General features: G+C 37.1%; 1 protein-coding gene and 1 pseudogene across 1 annotated transcript; both read right to left on the minus strand.

Annotated features, from left to right (window-relative positions):
* Positions 1-2,977: 2,977 nt before the first annotated feature.
* Positions 2,978-13,181, minus strand: MS4A2 (membrane spanning 4-domains A2). The gene is made up of 7 exons (XM_064364857.1): positions 12,171-13,181; positions 11,174-11,303; positions 10,532-10,666; positions 8,233-8,289; positions 7,523-7,684; positions 7,030-7,128; positions 2,978-5,524 (listed from the first exon to the last, which is right to left on the minus strand). The coding sequence occupies exons 1-7, from the start codon at positions 12,224-12,226 to the stop codon at positions 5,426-5,428; spliced, it is 738 nt and encodes a 245-aa protein (XP_064220927.1). The 5' UTR covers positions 12,227-13,181; the 3' UTR covers positions 2,978-5,425.
* Positions 13,182-22,287: 9,106 nt separating this feature from the next.
* LOC105718591 (14-3-3 protein zeta/delta-like) lies at positions 22,288-23,282 on the minus strand (annotated as a pseudogene).
* Positions 23,283-23,788: the final 506 nt, after the last annotated feature.

Consider the following 23,788-nt stretch of genomic DNA (forward strand, 5'->3'; position numbering starts at 1 on the left):
TTGTGTCTAGGTTTAAAAAAAAATGGTTATGTAGCAATAACTATATAGAGCTATACCACCAATTAACGCCTCACGTTTTCTATCTCATGAACAAATGCACAATCATTTGGAAGATAGTATTCATTAATTTCACACCTCCCATGGCTAAGACAGGCAGTAAAGTCAAGGTAGGAAGAAGACAAGCAGTAAAGTGAAGCCAGCCTGGGTTTAAATCCCAGCTCTATAATCTCCTGGCTAAGTGGCCTTGGGCAAATCATTCTTATTCTTGTTATGTAAAGAAGCTTACAGCTTTAAGAAAGAGGTATTGCTTAGTTCAAGAGTTTGTTTCATAGATTAAGATGAAGTAATACAAGTTAGGCTTTCAGCAGAAGGTTGGAGACAAAATGGAAATTCAAGTAAGTTTGACTTTATTCACTTTCTTACTCTTCTACAGGATTTGAATTCCAGTTAAAATTTTCCAGTTTAATTGCTGATTTCTCATGGTACCTGCTCATGCCAGAAGAAACTCTCTATGTTCTAATAGCAACTTCTATTTGCCTACGTGGAATTTTCTCTCCTCTCTCCCTTTTTGCACATGAACGTCTGAAGGGCAGCATCTATAGCATATTCATACTTTCTGTTCTGTGTCTTAGCAAAATGTCTGGAATCTAATAGGACATCAGCCCTTATTCGGGTCTATTGCCATATACATAGCATCATGTTATACAAAATATCAATTTATTTACAAATGGCAAAACATGGCAGCACAGTTGTCTATCCTAGACACTTGTCTCTTAAAAAAAAAAAAGGTCTTTGAACAATACCATACCATATAAGAAACCACTCCTAACATTCTCATATAGACCAATTGCCAGCCCACCTTCTGCCCAGTCAAAATCTATCCCCAGGACAAGGCCTTACAGCAGCACAAAACAGATTCCAATCCACAAATGTCATATAGAACCACCAAATAGCAAGAACAGGAAATGAGCTATTTTCTCTGGGCACCTTTTATGCACTGTCTAGTGTTAAAGCCAAAAATTGATCTTGGCTCTCTCTTTTCCTTGTGTGTTACAGATTGAGCCTCTTGTACTGTTTTTCAACCAGTTCCTTTCTGATAGGCAGACATGGTGTATTAAGATATCTATTATTGATGAAGAAAGTTGATATGTTTTTAAGTTTCCCAAAACTCATCTGATAGCATTTTCCCTGGAGCCTCTTTCCATCTAATTCTCTGCCTTTTTAGGAATAAGATAACATCATTTTGTAATATATGTTTTTTACAGTTCAATTTATCTGGAAGCAGTCTATGTGAAGGTTACAAATAATTATATTCCCTGATCTTACCCAGGGTCTTAAGCCCACTTTTTCCAACCAGAATTCAGGGATAGGTGAATATTGCCAAACATTCCTGAGAAGCTGACAGTGTCTCTTTCCCTAATTTCAATTTCAGGATTACACATCAATATCGATGAATAAAAAAATAGGTTCCATTCACCATTCTAGAAACTGGGCTAAATGATCTTTGAACATACACAGTGTATTTAAAGTAGCTATATTTAGTATATCCATTTAAGAAACAAAAAAAAATAAAACTAAGATAAAATAAAATGATTTTATTTCATTTTAATTTTAAAAGATCATAGAGCCAATACCTAATATAGCTACTGCAATTTGCTTCTGTGTATATCGTATTTCAAAATCTACCTTCTTAATAATCCATGCTCCCCAATATTGTTCAACAAAACCCTATGCTGGAAGTCCCAGATAGAAGCTATTTGGAGACATGAGTTCTGCCCACTTAACTGCTTGTCACGTGAACAGAGGTTTTCCAGTGGAGGGAAATACTCATGTAACACAGAGAGATACTAACAAGGGATCCTCACACTCTTGGACATATAGATTTGCCCCAACATTCTAAATCAAGTTACAGTTACAATTATGGCACCTTGATTCATTAGTTGTTTATATAAGCAGATCCTTATCTATAGCAGGAATTATTACCTATTATATACCTATAATGAGAATTATGTGGGAAATTTTATTTCTAAGACAATTTTTAGAAAAAGAAAACCCTTTGATTAGCATTTGTACGAGGAATTTAGAAAAATATTATTGTTTCAGGTGTCCTGCTATACCACACACTTCTTTACTCGAAGTGGAGAGCTGGTCCTTTGAATATATGTCCATCGGCCGGGCACGGTGGCTCAAGCCTGTAATCCCAGCACTTTGGGAGGCCGAGGCGGGCGGATCACAAGGTCAAGAGATCAAGACCATCCTGGCCAACATGGTGAAACCCCGTCTCTACTATAAATACAAAAAAATTAGCTGGACGTGGTGGCGTGCTCCTGTAGTCCCAGCTACTCGGGAAGCTGAGGCAGGAGAATTGCTTGAATCCAGGAGGTGGAGGTTGCAGTGAGCTGAGATCAGGCCACTGCACTTCAGCCTGGCACCTGGTGACAGAACAAGACTCTATCTCAAAAAAAAGAAGAAGAAAATATGTCCATCAAATAGTTCTCATTGCTATTGTTATCTCAACCACAAACTTGGTCATCGTGATTGCCAAAAATCCTAAATATTTAAAATCATAGACTATGGGAACAGAAAGACCACTTGGGAATCTTTTGCTCCAAATTGTTCACTTTCGGATGCAAAACCTGAGGTTCACAAGGAGAATAAACTTTCTCAAGTTTACCTAGCATGTAAGTAAGAGTCAGGACTGACGGGTCAAAAATATGACTCACGCTCCAGTTTTCTTTCAACTCTGTTCCATTAGTTATTGACAAAAGATGGCTGGTGATTTTTCCTACATTCTGTTTTCTCTCTCTACGGTTATTTATAGAATGTTCTATTTGATAAAGGGCTGATGAAAAGGAGGACTTCAGAAACTGCTCTTGGTCTTTGGCATCATTTTATTGATGCATTATTTCCCCATTATCTTTGATAAGTCCCTCAACCTTATATGCAAACACAAACACAGACAAGAAATCAAGTTACATTATTCCAATTTATTACACAAATACAGATAATTGAGAATACATAGGAGATCACAAGCACACTAATAATCAACGATATAATACTGCATCGGGGATAGAGCAGTTTTATGAAGAAATTAAGGCCGGATGAAAAGGTGTGCATTCAGTGATCTTCATGGAGAAGATGACCTTGAAGTAAATTTAGAAAGGCAATTGGGGGCAGTGATAGTGTGAAGAGAACCCCAGCTTTGTGCTCTGTGTCTGCCTGAGGTGGGCATACTGTAAAAGGCAGGCAGGGTGGGACAACTCTCAGAATGATCCTGAGAAAAAAAGTGTGTGATGTGCATAAGAAATGTGTAGTCAATGATGAAAATATAAATTGAGTGAAATAAAAGAGGTATCATATATTATACAACTGTAAAGACAGATTGGATCCACTCCTACAGGCCCTAGTAAACCAGGTTTAAGAGTCTGTATGTGAACATCCATGCCATAGAAGTGATGTGATTAATACCTACAGATGATCAGGAGTAGAGATGCAGCTTAGCATGATACACAGTGAAAGCGTAGAGTTTTTTATTCTGCTGTCAAATTTGAGGAAATTTCTAAAATTAATTTTAGAAAAATGAGAATGGAAAACCTCAGGTCCTGAAATTAAATAAAACATACCAAGTCACTTAATTATTTGTTGTGTGACTGTTGTGATCACTTTCAAAATCTAGGAAAATTAACATCTACCTGTCACCTTTTATTTTTGGCATCCTCAATACATAAAATATAATTAATTATTTCATTGTGACTAATACTCTCAGAATGATTTTTTTTCAGTCCCTCTACAGGACTCTGATACTTAGGCTAAAAACATAAACTATCGTTTCCTTCTTTCATAAACAGAAATTTTTCTTAGCTTGGTTTTCTTCACCACCTTCTATATCTCACATATGCCCCCATTCTCTGTCTCTAAAGGCCTTTGCAAGTGTTTTATTCATTTACTCATCAGAATACCTATGTGTGGAATTTCTCAGCACCTTTTGCATTCATCCACTATTGCTATTTTCTCTGCCCTAAATTCACCTCTTAGGTGGAGTTGGTTATCACTGTGGACTTCTCTCTTGCCCAAGCCAACAGATACTGTCTCTGATGGTTAGTTATTTTCTGTTTATCTAATCTCTCTCTATTTTGGGCTATCTGTTCTCTACTGTTTCACAATGCATGTTTATGACTAATTATTGTATCTTCTATTCTAGATGTTATTCTTAGTTTTTTCCTCCAATTATAGGCATGTAAAGTTTAACTCAGCTTCACTTCTATCTCAAAATAATTCTCTTAGAGTGTTAACGTGCTTCATTTAATAATGATTTCTCTTATAATTATACTAAACCTCTATCGAATTTTATGTTTACCAGAACTCTGTATGGAATGCCATCAGGCCCTCCACGACTGCATTTCCCTTTGTCTCCTCAAATGAAAGTCTAAAAATGAGTTGAATTTAGGTCTATTTGTACTCTTCCTGCACTGTTCATATTTCTGACTTTTTGTCATTTTTTTCAACATAACCAGTGTTCTCCTTTGATCTTAGACTCAAACACCTAATGTATTAGTCAACTAGTTGCTTGCCTAACTTTATTCTTTAATTTGTTAACAAAAGCTACCAGTTACTCTTTTTCTACATGTTTTAGATATAACCATTTTTTCCATTTCCACTCACTTTATTTCAGCTCAGGTCTTGATTTCTTCTTCTTTTTTTCACAAATGTCTCACTAAATGATCTCTCCACTTATAGTTTCCCTGTTTTTATCGATCTACCTCACCAGACAAGGGATAACTTAATAAAATTCCCCATTTCCTACTTATCAATCTGCAAACACTAATAATATTATGTCACTGAATGTGCTGGTGATTCAGGCAATTATACAGATTTTTATAAAACTTCATATCTTTGCAAAAATGTATTGACTGGTGGTAAAATATTTGAATAAAAATTATATATAGTGTAAGTAATATATATGTGTGTGTGACTATGTGGGTATCGGTGGGTGGTACAAACCATTCCCAACTGTAACTATTAGGAATGCCAAAAAAAAACAAAAACAAAAACAAAAAAACTAAGAACCAAATATTATCAAGCTGTCAAAGCTTAACTCAACTTTCAGCCAGCCTTCTCGTTTTCTGTATTTGCAATTATAAACACACAGTTAAATCTTGCTTATTACATGTTGACTTTCTAGAAGGGATGGGTGTGAAATCATAATAAAAAACAAGAAAAATAGGAGTATATCATATCTACAAATGAATGGAGCATATTAAGGTGAACATAAGCAACAAAAATAAAATATTCTCATCTGGTAAATAAATCTAATGTAAAATTGGCAGACTGTGGAGAGAATATAAAATTTTCCAGTGTCCCATTAACAAGACCTTGGCCTTCTGGATCCTTAACTGTGAATCAGAGTGTTCTGGACGTGTGATTCTTATAAATCAGTGGGAGGAGACACTTCCCCTGGGTTTCCCAACTCACTGTAAGTAGCAGAATATATGTTTAATTCTTCATAAACACGATCATCTGAAACCTGACAAGAGAAAAATCATTTCCTATCAATCACCACAAATTTCCCATCCCTAGAAGTCTTGCTCAAGAGACTTATCTACTTTTGTCTTTCTGGCTCTCACACTCTCTGTCATTACACTCTAATTATTTCTTTCATTTCCAGAAAACCAAACCAGGCTGCCTGGCCAAATGGGCCCAAAAGAAATCATGTCAGTCGATAATAAGTTGGTCAGGTTATTCCTTGGTATATTTGCTGTCTTATTTATCTATCTTTGGAAGAGAGTGATTTTTTCTTCTTTTTTTTTTTTTTTTTTTTTGAGACAGAGTCTCACTCTGTCACCCAGGCTGGAGTGCAGTGGCCACGATCTCGGTTCACTGCAACTTCCACCTCCAAACAATTCTCCTACGTTGAAATTACAGGCATGCACCCCCATGCCCCGCTAAGTTTTGTATTTTTAGTAGAGACAGGGTCTCACCATGTTGACCAGGCTGGTCTCCAACTCCTGATATCAAATGATTCTCCAGCCTTGGCCTCCCAAAGTGCTGGGATTACAGGCATGAGCCACTGGCCTTGCCACTTTTTTTTTTTAAGACAGAGTCTGGCTCTGTCACCCAAGGCTGGGGTGCAGTGGCATGATCGTGGCTCACTGCAACCTCTATCTCTTGGGCTCAAGCGATTCTCCTGCTTTAGCCTCCCAAGTGCTGGGACCTCAGGTGCCTGCCACCATACTGGGCTAATGTTTTCTTTTGTTGTTGTTGTTGTTGTTGTTGTTTTGCTTTGTTGTATATTTTTAGTAGAGATGTGGTTTTTCCCATTTGGCCGGGCTGGTTTCAAACTCCTGACCTCAAGTGATCTGCCCTCCTTGGCCTCGCAAAATCGTGGGATTACAGGTGTGAGCCACCATGCCTAGCCTGGAGGAGAGTGATTTTAAAAGGTGGATAGACTTGAATGCCTCAGGAACATAGACAGATGGAGCAAGTGTTTTTCACCCCTCAGATGTGAGTGCATGTGGTGCATGAGCACCAAGTGCTGGTGATTCTCATCAGAGGTGTAATGGACAGGTGAGGCAAATGGAAACAGTAGGTAGTCATGAATCAGAAAGGAAAGAAAAATGAGGTTTTAGAGCAAGTGGGAAAGGAAGAGTCAAGAAGTAAAGGAATAAAACAGAAAGGTGTTTTATTCTGAATAGATGGCTACTTCTGGGGCAGAAAACAAGGCCAGATACCTGAGTGGTTTCCTCACATGGCTTCTGCACATTCATCTCTCATGCTACACACACTTCAAGGCATCCACATTTTCTAAAATTATACATATCCTATTTTCCTAACCCTCATTAGAGGGATACATTATAAAATGTGTGCTACTACTTCTGAATATAAAATGTGAGGTTTAGAAATCAAAGAATAAAACTTGGAGAAACTATTTCCTGGAAGAAACATTTCAGAAAACCAAGGCCATATTTTTAAGGAATAAATCTCCAATTCCTTAACCTGTCATTCAAGATTTTAAATCAGGCTTCTGCTTACCTTCTTTCCTTTGAGTTCTTCCCCAGCTCCAAAGACTGTGAGTGACACAGCACTACCAAATCCCAGAACGGTGAGAAACAGCATCATCACTACAATTTCCTATTGAACAGCAACAAACAACAGACAAGAAGACAGAGTCACATGGTGGGTGCTCAAAAAGTCTATTTTTTTAATCGTGTCTCCTGCTTTCATCTCCCCACTATGTGACCAGTCCTTCTAAAGTGACACATGCACTCACATGCAAACACAGGCACAGGAAAACCCAGAGATCATAATCTGCAGCAGATAACGTTAACCCCGAGAAATTTGCCTTGGTTGAGGGGAGTGGGCAGCCAGCATCTCCCTGGACTGCGTAAACTTACAGAACATTATACTATGTAATGGAGGCTACAGAAAAGGATGGTGCTCACGGAACAGGAAAAGAGGACTTCTTACATTAGGACCCAGAATCGTCTTCCCACAATAAAATACATACAGCAGAAAAAATACATACAGTGGAAAAAGAAGCCACCAAGCAGTTTTTGGTCTCATAAAGTTTCTGGCAACTGTGGATGTGCATATAAGCCGAGCTCTTCCTCAGGTTGATGATCAGCATGGTAATTCCTGTTCCCCCAGCTATGCTGCTGGCAGTGTTTGCCCCCAGGCTTCCTCTGGCCTGATGATAGTGAAGAACACTCAGACCTGGGCCCGCACTTGCTGGCACATTCAATAAACCTATCTTCATGTCAGGGCTGGATGCATCCAGTAAATTCCACAATGGTTCAAAATTTTGGTTAAAAAGGGAAACCTTGAAAATGTCCCCATTGTTTAATAAACATGTATTACTTTCTCGCTGGAACTGCATTCGAGAACTACATGAACACACGTCATCTTTCCTCAAATAGTCTTCCTAACTGAAAACTAATAATTTATTTGATCATGTGAATATATCTATAAGGATAATGCCAGTGTGAGGATACTTTTTTTTAAAACACGTGTCAAGGTAAACATAAACTTCATTGTATGTTAAATGGTACAATATATGTTTCTAATATTATATCCAGCTTCTGTTGCAAAAAGCCTCACAACACAAAATAGATTGAGACAAAATCATATATCCATGTTCACTAGTAATATAAGAGATAAAGACATGTTTCCCTTAAGACACCTAAAACTCCATTCTTCTTACCTTTTCAAGGATGGACAAAGAAACGGGCAACTCACCAGATATGTTGCATTTCTCCTTTCAGATATAATTGCCAAAACTCCAGAAATAGAAAACTGTTCAAATGGGAGGGAAGAAAAGCAACAATGAGTTTCTTGTTTTCATTGTGTCGTTTTTAACCCCATCTTCCAAACATAGGTAAAATTTGGGGTACTCAATAAAGTTACTTATTAATGTCACCTGTGAGCTCAGTATTTTCTTATTCTCATTTTCTATAGAGTGCTTCTCAAAATTAAATGTGTATATGAGTAAGTCTGGGTGCGGTTGCTCACACCTATAATCCCAGCACTTTGGGAGGCCCAAGAGCGTGGATCACCTGAGGTCAGGAGTTCAAGACCAGCCTGACCGATATGGTGAAATCCCATCTCTACTAAAAATACAAAAATTAGCCGGGCATGGTGGTGTGCATCTGTAGTCCCAACTACTTGGGAGACTGAGACAGGAGAATTGCTTGAAACTGGGAGGCGGAGATTGCAGTGAGCCAAAATCATGCCACTGCACTCAAGCCTGGGTGACAAGAGTGAGACTCAAAAAAAAAAAAATTGTATATGAATCATATGAGGGTCTTGCTAAAATGCAGATCCTTAATCATTAGGTCCTAGATGGAGCCTGAAATTCTTCTTTTACATGAGGCTCCCAGGTGATGCTGACCCTGACAATGCAAGGGTTTCTCTTGGAGTAGTGACGTCCAGCAACATCAGCTGCCTGAATCTGTTAGACCACCACTCTTATTCTATTGCAATTGTCTATTTGTATATCCATTGTCCATCAGCTCCTTTAGGCAAGAAACGTGTGTTTGTGGCATGCACATTTCCAGAATTTTACATATATCATGTGAATATAGAGTAATTTTGAAAATGTAAATGATATTTTTATCAAAATGTACATATTTGATATAAATATAACTCAATAGCACAAATTTAAAGCAATCTCTTAAAGACTCAGATTGTGAGTCTGATGGGTTGAGAGACATCTAATAAGCTGTGTTTGGAATAGAAAGACAGTAGAGACAAGTTTCGATTACGACAGAGGTAGAGGTTCAAGGAGAGTCCTGAACAAGTCATCTGAGCACTAAAGATTTAGCAGAATACAAAGTGAATTTGATACAGTTTAGAGATATTAAAAAAAAACAACATGATAATCTCAGAATAACTGTGCAGTGAAGGAAGACAAACAGTAAAAGAACATACTTATATAAAGCTCTAAAAAATGCAAGTTAATTAATATTTACAGAAAGCAGATCAGTGGTTTCTTGGGGATGAGCAGACAAGGAGTGGAGGGAGGAAGAGTTACAAAGGAACACAGGGAAGCTTTTGGAAATGACGGATGCATACATTGTATTAATGTGTTGATGTTTTCATGTGTGTCTGTGTGTCAAAGGTTAGCAAATTGTACACCTGAAATATTTGCCATTTATTATATATCAATTAGACCTTTAAAAAGTTATATACCTTATGATCTCACTCATCCATCCATTTTTCCAGATAGAACAATGAGTAAAAGAGACACCAGGAGAAAATACCTAAAAGAGTTTCTAGGGCATAGAAGGTCACCATATGTCCCTTGATCCTGAGTTTTCTCACCCCAGCAATCTCTTTCCTCATTTTTCATGAAGATAACTTTATTTTCTGTTATTATTATTTTGAGACAGAGTTACACTCTTGTTGCCCAGGCTGGAGTCCAATGGCACAATCTCGGCTCATTGCAACCTCTGCCTCCCAGGTTCAAACGAGTCTCCTGCCTCAGCCTCCCAAGTAGCTGGGATTACAGGCATGCGCCACCATGCTAAGCTAATTGTTTGCATTTAGTAGAGATGGGGTTTCACCATGTTGGTCAGGCTGGTCTCGAACTCCTGACCTCAGGAGATCCAACCACCCCAGCCTCCCAAAGTGCTGGAATTACAGACATGAACAACCGTGGCTGGCCTCTGTTATTACTTTCAGTTGACAGATAAAATTGTATGTATCTATTATATAACTTTATTAATGAATAGTGCTAGATGTATGTTCCTGGAATTGGATTCTGAAAGTACAGGTTCAATTACTTTTAGGCAAGTGTCCCTTAGACAAGTCATTTAACTCGAATTAGATTCAGGTTTCTCATCAGATAAAACTGTGGGCTAAGTGTTTAACCCACAGTTAATTATAGAAAGAGTCTTTTGTTGTTGTTAATGAGCATATCTATGTTAAGAATTATAAATATTATCTTAATACTGGAAATAAACAACTGGTTAGATCTGAGCATGAGAAAAACCAATGTTCAGTGTTATTTCAGAAACAATCATAGCTATATACTCACAAATATGGATCCCCAGAATGGATAACCTGCTTTAAATGATGAAAAAATGTCTTCCTCAAAGTCTGAAATATTAAATACAGAGCAGACAACTGTTCCAAAACAAAGGCATATCAAACCAATCAGAATTTGAGTTACCTATGGAAAAACACATGAATTTCATGAAAAACAAAATATTTTCCCAAGATCATGTCACTTTTTAATAATAGAGGCCAAATATGGGAAACTGCTTTAGTGGGCTAAACTGTCCTGAGAAGTGATCCAAATTTAAAATTTTGCAGGATACTCTGGCCACTATAAGAATTGGTACAAGCATTACCTAATGCATGGATGGCCAATATTTTTCTCATCTGCCTTTATTTACATAGCCATGTTGAACATCAGTAATTGTTCCTTACATCTAAGTAAAGATAAAGATTATGAATCCTTCACTCCTATTGGCCATTCTTGTCTTAGCAGTTTACAGTCTTTATGAGGAAATGTTTCTCTCTTCCCAAAAGGTCCCAGTTAGTGTCAGCTCTTTATGAGGTTTTTGTAGATGACGTGTCACCTCATGAATCCAAGTGGGAAAACGGTTGGTGCAACTAAATATTATTTTCTAGAACCAATCCTTAGTCAAGTCAAAGTTGGAGGAGGCTCACTCACCCCTAGGAACTCCTGCTCTTTTTTCAAAACTGTCAGCCATGTATGCTGTGGTGGAGATGAGGCAGACTTCAATAGTCTGCCTGAAGATACTTCCTGGGGAGATATTTCCAAGACTTCAATTTCAGGCACACTGTGAAATTTAAAAGCAATTCCATCATGAGAATATTCTCTAACTCCCTGTGCAACATCCTCGACTGACAGAAAGGGGGGTTTTGTTTATTTTTTCAAAGGCATCCTGCAATTCAAATTTTCATTGTAATCACTAAGAAACTAAAGCTTAGAGCATCCAAGTAACTGACCAAGAACACCTGAACTCTATCCAAGGGATTAGATGGGACAAAATGGAACAGAATCCATACCCAATTTTTCGATTCTTAATCAATGTTACTTTCACATTCTTTCTCATTCATCTATATTGACAAGTAAAACTGAAAATAAAGACATTTACCTATGCATCTCACAATCCTTTTAACATAGAAATGTATCTGAATATATTTTGTCAATAACAAACCCCAACTTCATGTACACAGAGTACAATGAAGGGATGGCTTTGAATGGCTAGATGGAACTCTATTACTATTTTCATCTTCAGAGAAACATCCCGCAGCTTTTGGTTCATAAAGACCAACCAAGAAGCAGGTTATTTTATAAAGTATTTACAAAAGCATCTGTGAAGGATGTGTCCTTCAGCACCTATCAGACACAGAAGCAAGAGATCTACATACACAGTATGAACTCTCCTGTCTCATACCCAGAAAATGAGCCTCTAATGTGAGAAAATCTGTTATTTCCAGTTTACAAGCTGAGTAAAAATATTTCTCTCCAGGGAGAGAGAAACACCTGGAAACTACAGCAAGTAGCTTCCTCATACCCAATTTATTAATTAAACTAGATGGATCCATGCCTACATCAAGAAATTTTCATCTCCCAAGCACTGTGACTGATTTCCCCTGCCACTAAGTGACTGAGAATAGAAAAAATAATACCCTGTACCTACCTGGATGGCTCTTGTGGGAGAGCAAGATTTTCTCTCCTATTATGTTCCGTGTCCATTTTTTCACTAGCTGAGCAATCCAGGAGTAAAGAATATTGTCATATCAAGACTTGGTGGACTTCCTCCTACTGCATGCTCTGCTTGGCAGTTGAAATGGGTTACCTCATGACATTGATAATTATCTTTATACGTAGCCATTTGCCAGACAGATAAGTTTCTTGGCTGATTAAGATCAACAGGGTTCTACTTGTAATGAATAGAAAAATTGAGAAGCCTACTAAATAAAGACTAACATGAAATAAGAAAATTTGAGACTCCTGGAGCATAATTCTGCCCGAGACTAGCAGGATTTACAGAATCTAAAACTGAGACATTCTAGTAGGAGTTGAGGAGATGAGAGAGAAGTGCAGAAAAGAAAGACGTGTGCCCTTCTGTAATTTTCCCCATTTGTGCCCCAATTCAACCATTGCTATGTCAGAAGTTACCCATTTGCACCTTTGGAAAGTGTGTCTTCCCTGTTTAAGGCATACTTGGTTTCACACATAGACCTGAAACTGAAGTGCTGTTTTTTTATGTGAGTGAGTGTGTGTTAGTCTCTGAATCTCTAGATCCATCTCTGACTTTAATATCTATCATCTTTCTCTCTCTTTCTGTCTTTTGGAAACTGTTTACGCAACTTTCTGCAGCAGATGGTCTCGGAAATACAGCAGGCTGCATTCTAACTGCTGTGAACCATACCTGATAGTGTGTGAAAGCTAAGACGACTCCACTGTCTGCTAAATTACTAGACCAATGCTGCTTAGATCTTTATAATGGCAAGAATGGGATAGTGAAAATACTGAGAGGCATGAACTTTATAACAAATCCCATTAGCAAATCTAAACAGCATTGGACTGGGTAATATGCCTAAGTTAGAATGAGAACTAAACCAATGTGATCATTCTAATACCAAAACTAGCTAGACCATAGCAAAATCAGTACAGATAAGATAAAGAGGTTTTTATTTCAGTATAATTATAAACATAATCTTGAATGGCTCATTAATAAAATTTAAGATAATAAAAATCATGCCTCTAATCATGTGTGGATTTTTTTGAAGAGGATGTAAAAAAAAAATTTTTGTAAGAAACTGTGATATTTGCATAAACAGAATATACTAAAAGATATAATGGCATAGCTTTTGTAGCCAAGTTGATTAACTCAGGTGTCATCTTCCCACGGTGTCTTCAGGAATTGGTGGACCTAACCAAGGTGCTTTGGAATTAAGGAATAGACCTTACTCACTTACACGTTCATCCAAAAAGAACTTAATATTCCATGCCAGGCACTGCTCTTATCACTGTATATGCACAGATGAATACCAAAATCCCAGGTCCTTCTAGCCCACAATCAAGCAGAATAGAACAATGATATTATCCAATATGTTGGAGGCTAGAGGATGTTGGAACCATAGGAGGGTATAACAATTCTGCCTGATAGGGGATATGTAGAGTTCAGGGAAGGAATTTCCAGAGACAGTAACATTCAGACTTAAAGTGATAGCTGCAACAATTTTCTCTTTCTTTCTTTCTTTCTTTCTTTTTTTTTTTTTTAAGACAGAGTCTCACTCTGTCACCCAGACTGGAGTGCAATAGCACAATCTCAGCTCGCTGCAATCTCTGCTTCCCAGATTCAAGCGATTCTCCTGCCTCAGCCTCCTGAGTAGCTGTAACTACAGGAGTGTGCAGCTACACAGGGCTAATTTTTTTGAATTTTTAGTAGAGACAGGGTTTCACCATGTTGGCCAGACTGGTCTTAAACTCCTGTGATCCACTTGCATCAGCCTCAAAAAGTGCTGGGATTACAGGAGTGAGCCACTGCACCCAGCCAGGAATTTTCACTTTTTTCCTTCCTTCCTTCCTTCCTTCCTTCCTTCCTTCTTTCCTCCCTCCCTCCTTTTCTTTCTTTTCTTTTTCTTTCTTTTTTCTCTCTCTCTTCCTTTCTTCCTTCCTCCCTCCTTCCCTCCCTCCTTCCTCCCTTCCTTCCCTTCCTTCCCTTCTTTCTTTCTTTCTCTCTCTTCCCTTCTTTCCTTCCTTCCTTCCTTCCTTCCTTCCTTTCTTTCTTTCTTTCTTTCTTTCTTTTCTTTCTTTCTCTCCCTTCTCTTCCTTCCTTCCTTCTTTCTTTTTTGATAGAATTTCATTCTTTTTGCCCAGGCTGAAGTGCAATGTCAGGACCTCAGCTCACCGCAACTTCTGCCTCCTGGGTTCAAGTAATTCTCCTGCCTCAGCCTCCCAAGTAGCTGGGATTACAGGCATGCACCTCCATACCTGGCTAATTTTGTACTTTTAGTAGAGATAGGGTTTCTTTATGTTGGCCAGGCTGGTCCTGAACGCTTAACCTCAGGTGATCTACCCACCTCAGCCTTCCAAAGTGCTGGAATTACAGGTATGAGCCACTGTGTCAGGCTTTATTGCCTCTGTCTTAGTGAAATTACCCCACACCTGCTAGGAAAAGTCCTGAAATCATGGTTCTATGTGGTGTTTCTTAGCAGTTTAGAGCAGTTCATTATTTGTGTAGCAAATAATTAGGAATTGAACTTGAGATTTAGACAGGAAACAAACTGAAGATGGTCTTTAGTGTTTGGACACAATGCTATTTTCTGAGAATTGTCAACAGAACCTTGCAAAATGTAAATCTGAATCTATTGTAACTTATAGCCTCCAAATAGTTTCCTATTCCAATTTACACAAGCACCTCCTTGCCCCTTCGTAAGTTACTTATCATCTTCTATGCCCACACTTTGTTTCCCTACAGCCATGTTTTATCATCTTTCACGATAGTGAACATTGAAACATATGACAAAATGACTGGCTTTTTTGGTGAGGCAAAATTATCAAGATGAGTTTTAACTATACTGCTACCTGAAAGGAAGAGATAATAGAGCTAACACCCCTTCCCTATCATGTATCTTTCCTCCTCTAGCATGGTCTTTGTACATGCCTTTCACCCACACCCAGCTCTGGCTTTCTCTGTGACAAGCAAGTTTTCTTCTTTCAGTTACATACTAAATTTATTTCTTGAAATTTACAAGAAATTTGCTTTTGTATCCCACATGAACAATTGTTTTCTCAAACTGAATGCTCAATTTACTTAAAATAAATATGCATGAATTTGCATGTTACAAGTTGAAATTTATACTATCTTGGATTGAAGCCTTAAAAGTAAACCATAAAAAGCCTAGAAGAAAACCTAGGCAATTCCATTCAGGACATGGGCATGGGTAAAGACTTCATGACTAAAACACCAAAAGCAATTGCAAAAAAAGCCAAAATTGACAAATGGGATCTAATTAAATTAAAGAGCTTCTGCACAGCAAAAGAAACTATTGTCAGAGTGAACAAGCAACCTACAGAATGGGAAAAAAATTTTGCAATCTATCCATTTGACAAAGGTCTAATATCCAGAACTATAAGGAACTTAAACAAATATGCAAGAAAAAAAACAAACAGCCCCATCAAAAAGTGGGCAAAGGATATAAAAGGACACTTCTCAAAAGAAGACATTTATATGACCAACAAACATACGAAAAAAAAGCTCATCATCACTGGTCATTAGAGAAATGCAAATCAAAATCACACCAGTTAGAATGGCAATCATTAAAAAGTCTGGAAACAACATATGCTGGCAAGGATGTGGAGAAATTGGAATGCTTTTACATTGTTGGTGGGAATGTAAATTAGTTCAACTATTGTGGAAGACAGTGTGGCAATTCCTCAAGCTTCTCCTTGGTGAAGGAATGAAAACACTGGGCCATAAGTTTAGCATTCTAATTTTTCTGGGGGCTGCTGAGGCATTTACTTCTGTCTTGCCTATCTCAGGCAAGGCCAGAAAAGATCTATCATACTCTAGACACATTGAGAACAGACTACAGTTTGAATATCAAGCAGTACCTGCCACATTCCAACCTTCCAGCTCAGGGCAAAGCAAAACAAACAGAACAACACTGAACCACAACTGCCCTCCCTCCACCACCAAAAAAAAACTCAGCTCCCTGAGAAGGAAAAGAAAAAGAGAGAACCATACGTTCAATGGTCTGATTTTTCTGAGGGCTGCCTAAGGCACTGGCTCTGCCTCAACTGTCTCAGAGGTTTAATGGGTCCTGCCATATTCCAAATGCCTAGGAGCCACTGAGAACAAAAATAACAGTCCAAGATAGCATCTGGACTTGAGATGCTCCCAGATGTCTGGACTGGCAGATTGGTGAAGTGCTTCTCCTATAACAGTCTATTCTATGAGACTATTGTGTAAACATCAATGCAAGAGTCAGGGGCAATGAAGAAACAAAAAATGTGCTCTAAAAAATAAATAAGTTTCCAGAAACTGACCACAAGGATACAAAGATATGTGATATGCCTGAAAGAGAAATCAAAATAACCATCATAAAAAAGCAAAACGAGGTCAGGAGAACATGCATGAATGGGAGAATTTCAACAGAGATAGAAAGATTTAAAAGTATCAAATAGAAATCATAGAGCTGAAGAACACAACAACTGAAATGAAATTCACCAGGTAGGTTCAAAAGGAGATAAGAGTAAGCAGAAGAAAATATCAGTAAACTTGAAGACAGTTTATTAAAATTATCTAGAGAAATGAAAAGAGTAAAAAAAGCTTAAAGAACTTATGGGACATCATTAAGTGGGTCAATATAAAAATTATAGGATTCTCAGCCGGGCATGGTGGCTCACGCCTGTAATCCCAGCACTTTGGGAGGCCGAGGCAGGTGGATCACGAGGTCAAGAGATCGAGACCATCCTGGTCAACACAGTGAAACCCCGTCTCTACTAAAAATACAAAAAATTAGCTGGGCATGGTGGCGTGTGCCTGTAATCCCAGCTACTCAGGAGACTGAGGCAGGAGAATTGCCTGAACCCAGGAGGCGGAGGTTGCGGTGAGCCGAGATCGCGCCATTGCACTCCAGCCTGGGTAACAAGAGCGAAACTCCATCTAAAAAAAAAAAAAAAATTATAGGATTCTCAGAAAAAGAAGGGAGAGAAAAAGAAATAAAACTTAATCAAAAAATGATAAAGAAAATTTTCCAAATCTATAAATAAAATGGGCATCTAGAAAGCCCAATGGACCCCAAATAAAATGATACTAAGATATCCACTCTAAGATACATTATAATAAGTTATCAAAGGTCAAGGGCAAAGTGAGAATTTTGAAAGCAGCAAAAGAAAAGTGACTTATTAATACAGTGGTGTCTCCATAGGACTATTAGGAGAATTTTCCAGCAGAAACTTTGCAGGCCAGAAGTAAGTAGGATAATATATCCAAAATGCAGAGAGAGAGAAAAAAATGCCAACCAAGAATACTACTCTTGGCAAAACCATACTTCAGAAATGAAGGAGAGATAAATACTTTCCTAGACAAACAAAAGCTGAGGAAAGTTATCACCACTGGACGTGCCTTATAAGATAAGCTCAAAGGAGTTTTTTAAGTTGAAACAAAGGACAATTAAAAGCAATATGAAAGCATGTAAGAGTATAAAACCACTTTTTCTTTAAGATAAGGAATAAGGCAAGGATGCCCATTTTGCCACTTCTATTCAACATAGTACTAAAATTCCTAGCAAAAAAATTAGGCAAGTAAAATAAACAAAAGGTATTCAAATTGGAAAAAAGTAAAAGTAAAATTATCTCTATTTGTAGATGGCATAATCATATATGTAAAAACTCTAAAGACTACATATACTCACACACACATGTAAGCACACATACACTTTGAATAAATGAATTCTGTAAAGTAGCAGAATACAATAATCAACATATAAAAATCAGCTATACACTAGCAAAGTTCCTGAAAAGAAAATTAAGAAACTAATTTCATCTAAAATAGCATTAAACAGAATAAAATACTTAGGAATAAACTTAACTAATGAGATGAAAGACTTGTACACTGAAAACTATGAAACAGATGAAAGAAATTAAACACAAATTAATAAAAGATATCCATGTCCGTGGATTGGAAGATTTAATATTGTTAAAATATCTGTACTACCAAAAGCAATTTACAGATCCAATGCAAATTCTATCAAAAATCCCAATGAATTGTTTACAGAAGCTGCTGAAAATCCTAAAAGTCATATGAAACCACAAAGGGCCCCAATAGCCAACACAATCTTGAGAAAACACAAAGCTAGAGACATCTGCTGATTTCAAAATGTATTACAATAGTAATTAAAACAGTATAATGCTGGCATAAAGACAGGCATAAGACCAATAGAACGAAAGAGCCTAGAGATAAATCTACACATATATGGTCAACTGATCATCAACAAGGTTGCCAAGAATACAGAATGAGAAAAGGATAATATTTTCCACAAATGGTACTGGGAAAATTAGATATCCCATATAACAGAATGAAATTGATTTTTATCTTACACCACATACAAAATTCAACTTAAAATGAATTGAAGAATTAACTGCAAAGAAGACCCAAAATTGTAAATCCCATAAAAGGAAACATAGAGGAAGAGTTTCATAACACTGAAGTTAGCAATAATTTATTGGATAATACACCAAGAGCAAAGAAACAAAAGCAAAAATAGGTAAGTAGAAATAAATCAAACTAAAAACTTTCGCACAGCAAAGGAAACAGAAACACGAGGAGACAACCTATAGAATGGGAGAGGTATTTGCAAATAATCTATCTGATAAGGGATTAACATTCAAAATATTTAAGAAACTCCTACAACTCAGTAAACAATCAAATAGACAAAAATGATAACCCGATTTTAAAAGTAGGCAAAGTATTTGAATAGGTATTTCTCCAGCAAAGACATACGTATGGCCAACGGGTAGTGCAAAGATGCTCAACATCACTAATCATTGGGGAAATGCAAATCAAAGCCAAAATGAGATATCACCTCATACCTGTTAGGATGACCATTATTAAAATATAAATAAATAACAAGTGTTGGCAAGGATGTGGAGAAATTGGAATTCTTGTACACTGCTAATGGTACAGTAGCTATGAAAAACTATATGGTGGTTTCTCAAAATATTAAATATAGAACTACCACATGATCTATCAATCCTACTTTTGGATGTTTAAGAGAATTAATACCAGGATCCCATATTCATTGCAGCATTATTCAGAATAGCTAACATGTGGAAACAACCTAAATATCCATAAATAAATAAGTGGATGTGTATTAAATACATACAATGGAACACTATTCAGTCTTTTTTTTTTAAAAAAAAAAGGAAATCCTACCATCTGTAACAAAATGGATGAACCTAGAATACACTTGCTAAGTGAAAGAAGTCTGTCACTAAAGGACAAATACGGCATGATTTCATTTGTCTGAGTTATCTAAAATGGTCAAATTCATAGAATCGAAGAATAGAATAGTGGCTGCCAGTCCCTAGAAGGAGAGAGAAATAGAGTTACCAATTACCACTCATAAAGTTTCAGTCAAGCAAAATGACTAAACTCCAGAGTTATAATATATAACATTTCATCTATAGTCCATAATAATGTAGTGTACATTTAAAAATTTGTTAAGAGGACAGTTAAGTGTTAACTCACATTAAATGTTCTTACCACAATAAAAATTATGAAGTTGTACACTTACTATTTGTACATTTTTCTTTATCTTTCATATACATCACTATAATGTATTTTGAATAAAATATCAATTTGTCTTTTCCTCTTTCAGGCATGTCCTATTATGATCTATCACACATTTTCATTACTATTTTCCATGGCAAATATCTATTTAGCCACAATTTTAGTTTTTAGTATAATGTGGGTGGCTGGTGGGGGTTTCCATGCTTGCTTATTCCCCTGCCCCACCTTTTAAATATGTAATTGACAAAAGTTGTATATATGCAAGGTGTACAATGCAATGACTTGATAAACATATACATTGTATAATGACTACTATAATCAAATTAATTTACATATTCATCACCACCCATACCATACCTTATCTATTAGTCTGTTCTCACACTGATAGAACTGCCTGAGACTGGGCCATTTATAAAGGAAAAAGATTTAATTGACTCACAGTTCCACATGGCTAGGAAGGTCTCAGGAAACTTAGAATCATGGCAGAAGGGGAAGCAAACACGTCCTTCTTCACATGAGGGCAGGAAGGAGAAATGCTGAGCAAAGAGGGAAAAGCCTCTTTAAAAACCATTAGATCTTGTGAGAACTCACTCACCATCATGAGAACAGCAGTATGGGGGTAACCACCCCCATGATTCAATTACCTCCCACAGGGTCCCTCTCAGGACACACGGGAATTATGGAAACTACAATTCAAGATGAGATTTGGGTGGGGACACAGTCAAACCATATCACCTTAGATACCCAGAACTTGTTAATTTTTTTCCTCCATTGTATTTTTATTTGAATGTAATATTTGGGGCAGTTATTCAACAGGGGCAAATATTTTCCAACTTAATCTAAGGTCATAATAAAACAAGCAACAACCCAGTGTTTGGGACTTCTCACCAGTGTTTCTCACCTTCATAATCAAGACTCACTGCCTCCCATCATCAATATTTATTGAGCACTTAGAGGCACAATAGAACATACAGACAACATTGCCCCTCCTCTTTAGGAGCTAACATTCTAAAAGAAAAAAAATAAGCCTCTTTTAATATGATTTGTTTGGCGTTTTCTGCAAAGTATTGAGGAAATTTTCTGTAGAGTGAACTTTGGGTATAACTTAACCACATTATTATTTAGAGAATAGATGAAAAGAGAGAGGAAAGATTTTAAAGGCAGAAAATGACAGACTATTCAGGACAGGTAAGGTTTAAAGGGAGGTAAACACAATCTCATCAACTAAGGAGAGATTTGCTGCAGTAAATAGGATGAGGGAAATAGTTTGTGGGATGCAAGCAAAGGAAGCAGGGTGTCTTAGACATTAGTGGAGCCAGAAAGATCACGTAGCCTTTTTCCAAGTAAACAGCCACCAAGTAGGAATGGTTGGTGACAAGAAAGAAGGCTAAAAAAGAAAGGTAATCTTATGTTTCTGAAAAATAGAAAGAATAAAGGTTCAAAATCAAAGGCAACCTATCATGGTATCTAAGTTTCTTAAAAACCAAAAGTGATTTTGAAGCCCAAAATTCACAGTTAATGCTACCCAATGTCATCATGGGGCAAGAACATTGTGGCTTCCTAAGTTGGAAAATGCTGTACACCAAAATTTTAAATGAAACGTATTACTTTTTTCCAATTAATCCCCTTCCACTAGAAAAAAACAAAACTCATTTTCTCCAGGGTAAGGAGGAGGAGAGGGGAACATGGGACATGGTTGCAAATGGTAATTATGTTAATAGTGTTTTTGCTATAATAAACTTTGTGTTTAAACTTGGTAAAATTCCATTAGCTGCCGAGAGAGAATAAGGAATACATTTCAAAAAATGTACAACTTCCTTTAGAGAAATTTTAGACTCAAAAGACTAATTTACATCAAAAGCTATAGAGAAAGTGGTGGAAAGGCTATTCATACATTTATTCCACTTAAATGAACATAATACATGTGTTGCTAACAATTATGTTGGAGTGTTCATAAAAATATCATAAGATTAATTAAACAAAACTATGCATCATCTCAAGTTATTTCTCCGTTAACTACTTTTACAGCACATGCATGTGAGGCAAGTATCAAAAAAAATCATAAAAGAAAAAAACATTAAAGAAGTTAAATACTTTTTTAAATTTTACTGATTTGCTTGATATACATGAAGTAATGACTGTCGAGCAATTCACTTGTACTGCATCTTTTATGTTTGTTTTTAGGTTGCCTAAAACATTTGAATACAAAGACAATGAGCGTAGCAAAAATAATGAAAGCAAACAGCAGTGAACTTCACAAACAATGGAACATAAACCATTTCTGCCCTTATCCAGAGTAAATTGGTCTCAGCTTTGACTAAAGAAACACTTCTGCAGCTGTAGTCAAAGGTGGGCACATTGAGATTGAGTATTCTGCACACATACGTGGTTTAACATGTGGTATCCATAGCAGATCTGTTTCTACCACAATCTTGTAAGTGTTCCAAATCTTAAAGGACCCACAGTTACTATACCTGTGACTGGAACAAATTATCCCTTTTATTCCCCACCAGGACAAACCAATTTGTAGGCAGTTTTCTTCATTCAGACATGGAGGAAGCTTTAATTCTGGCGATTGTGAAGTCACAATGTACCAAAAGTACTATGCCAAACATTTATAATTTGTATAAAAATTCCACATTTCCATTTTTGCCACCTCAAAATGAAAACAGACAACTCCCTAAATGTTAACTGGCTTTAATCTCCTAATGTTAAACATAAAAAACCACATGGGAAGTATTGAAATTAAAATAGAAATTCCATATCTTGGCCATTGTGAATATTGCTGCAACGAACATAAACCTGTCACAAATCTAAACAAAAAACTATTTGTGGGACAGCATGAATGACAAACCGTCTACTGTGTAAATTTTAGAATGAGGCAGACAAAAGTTGGAAGGCTGGTTAATTTTTTCTTCCTCTTGCTCCAGTTTCATCTCCTTGAGTATCCAATGTCCACATATCGTCTCTCAGTAACTGCATTAGCAAGCTGTCTTTGTATAACTTTACTTAATGTATCAAGTTCAACAAGGGCTTCACCAAAGCTGCCTTTGGTGAACGGCATTTCTCTGGGGAGTTCAGAAGCTCATAATAGAAGACAGAGACATTAAGGGCCAGACCCAATCTGAGAGGATTTGTTGGTTGCATTTTCTTTTTGATGATTTCACAAGCTTATTGGTATGCTTGTTGTGACTGATCTACAATCTTTTTCTTGTCATCACCAGCAGCAACCTCAGGCCAAGCAGCAATAGTAGTCTCTTTCATTTTTAAATAGATTTTGCTCTCTGCTTCTGAGGCATGGGATCAAGAACTTTTCCAAGAGACAGTACATCACTGTAGATATCTTTTAGCTCCCTCTTAATTTTCTCTCTGTATACGGGAGCCATCTGCTGTTTTTTCTCAGAACCTCTGTCTTTTGTTCAATACTTGAGACAACCCTGCAAGATGACCTACAGACTCCTACAACAATCTTATAAGACACTGAAGGATGATTCCTCTCCTTGATTGTGGAAATTGTTGCCAGATGTATTATACTCAGAAAACAGATTATAAATAAGCAAGGTTGGGAGGTTGCTAGAATGGAAACTGTGTGGCCATGTTTGAGTAGAATTTATCAGTAGGAATTCATGATAGAGAGAAAGAGAGAGGTGGATAGATACATACATACATATGATAACAAATATAGACGTGTGTGTGCATGGGTTAGTGTGCATGCATATATTTCATAGCTTTGTCCCCTGAGAGGGCCTGGAAGCAGTGACACATAGTAGCAATAAGCATATCTTGCCCCCAGGTCAGGTTTTCTAAACATAGTTCTCTCAATAAAGAAACCAGGGCTCCCTGAAGAAATGAAAATTCTAGGTCTGTATCAGGTGAAATAACATGAAGAACCTTGTAGATCCAGGAAACATGAACGTGGTAAAAAGGGAAGGGTGGGATGGAGCATGCAAAAACTACACAGGAACCAACTCAGCTCCCAACGGCCACAGCTGGAAAACTTTGAGAAACAA

Source organism: Aotus nancymaae, unplaced genomic scaffold (assembly GCF_030222135.1).
Source record: "Aotus nancymaae isolate 86718 unplaced genomic scaffold, 86718_ANA_hifiasm-v0.15.2.pri h1tg000059l, whole genome shotgun sequence".
Taxonomy (NCBI): domain Eukaryota; kingdom Metazoa; phylum Chordata; class Mammalia; order Primates; family Aotidae; genus Aotus; species Aotus nancymaae.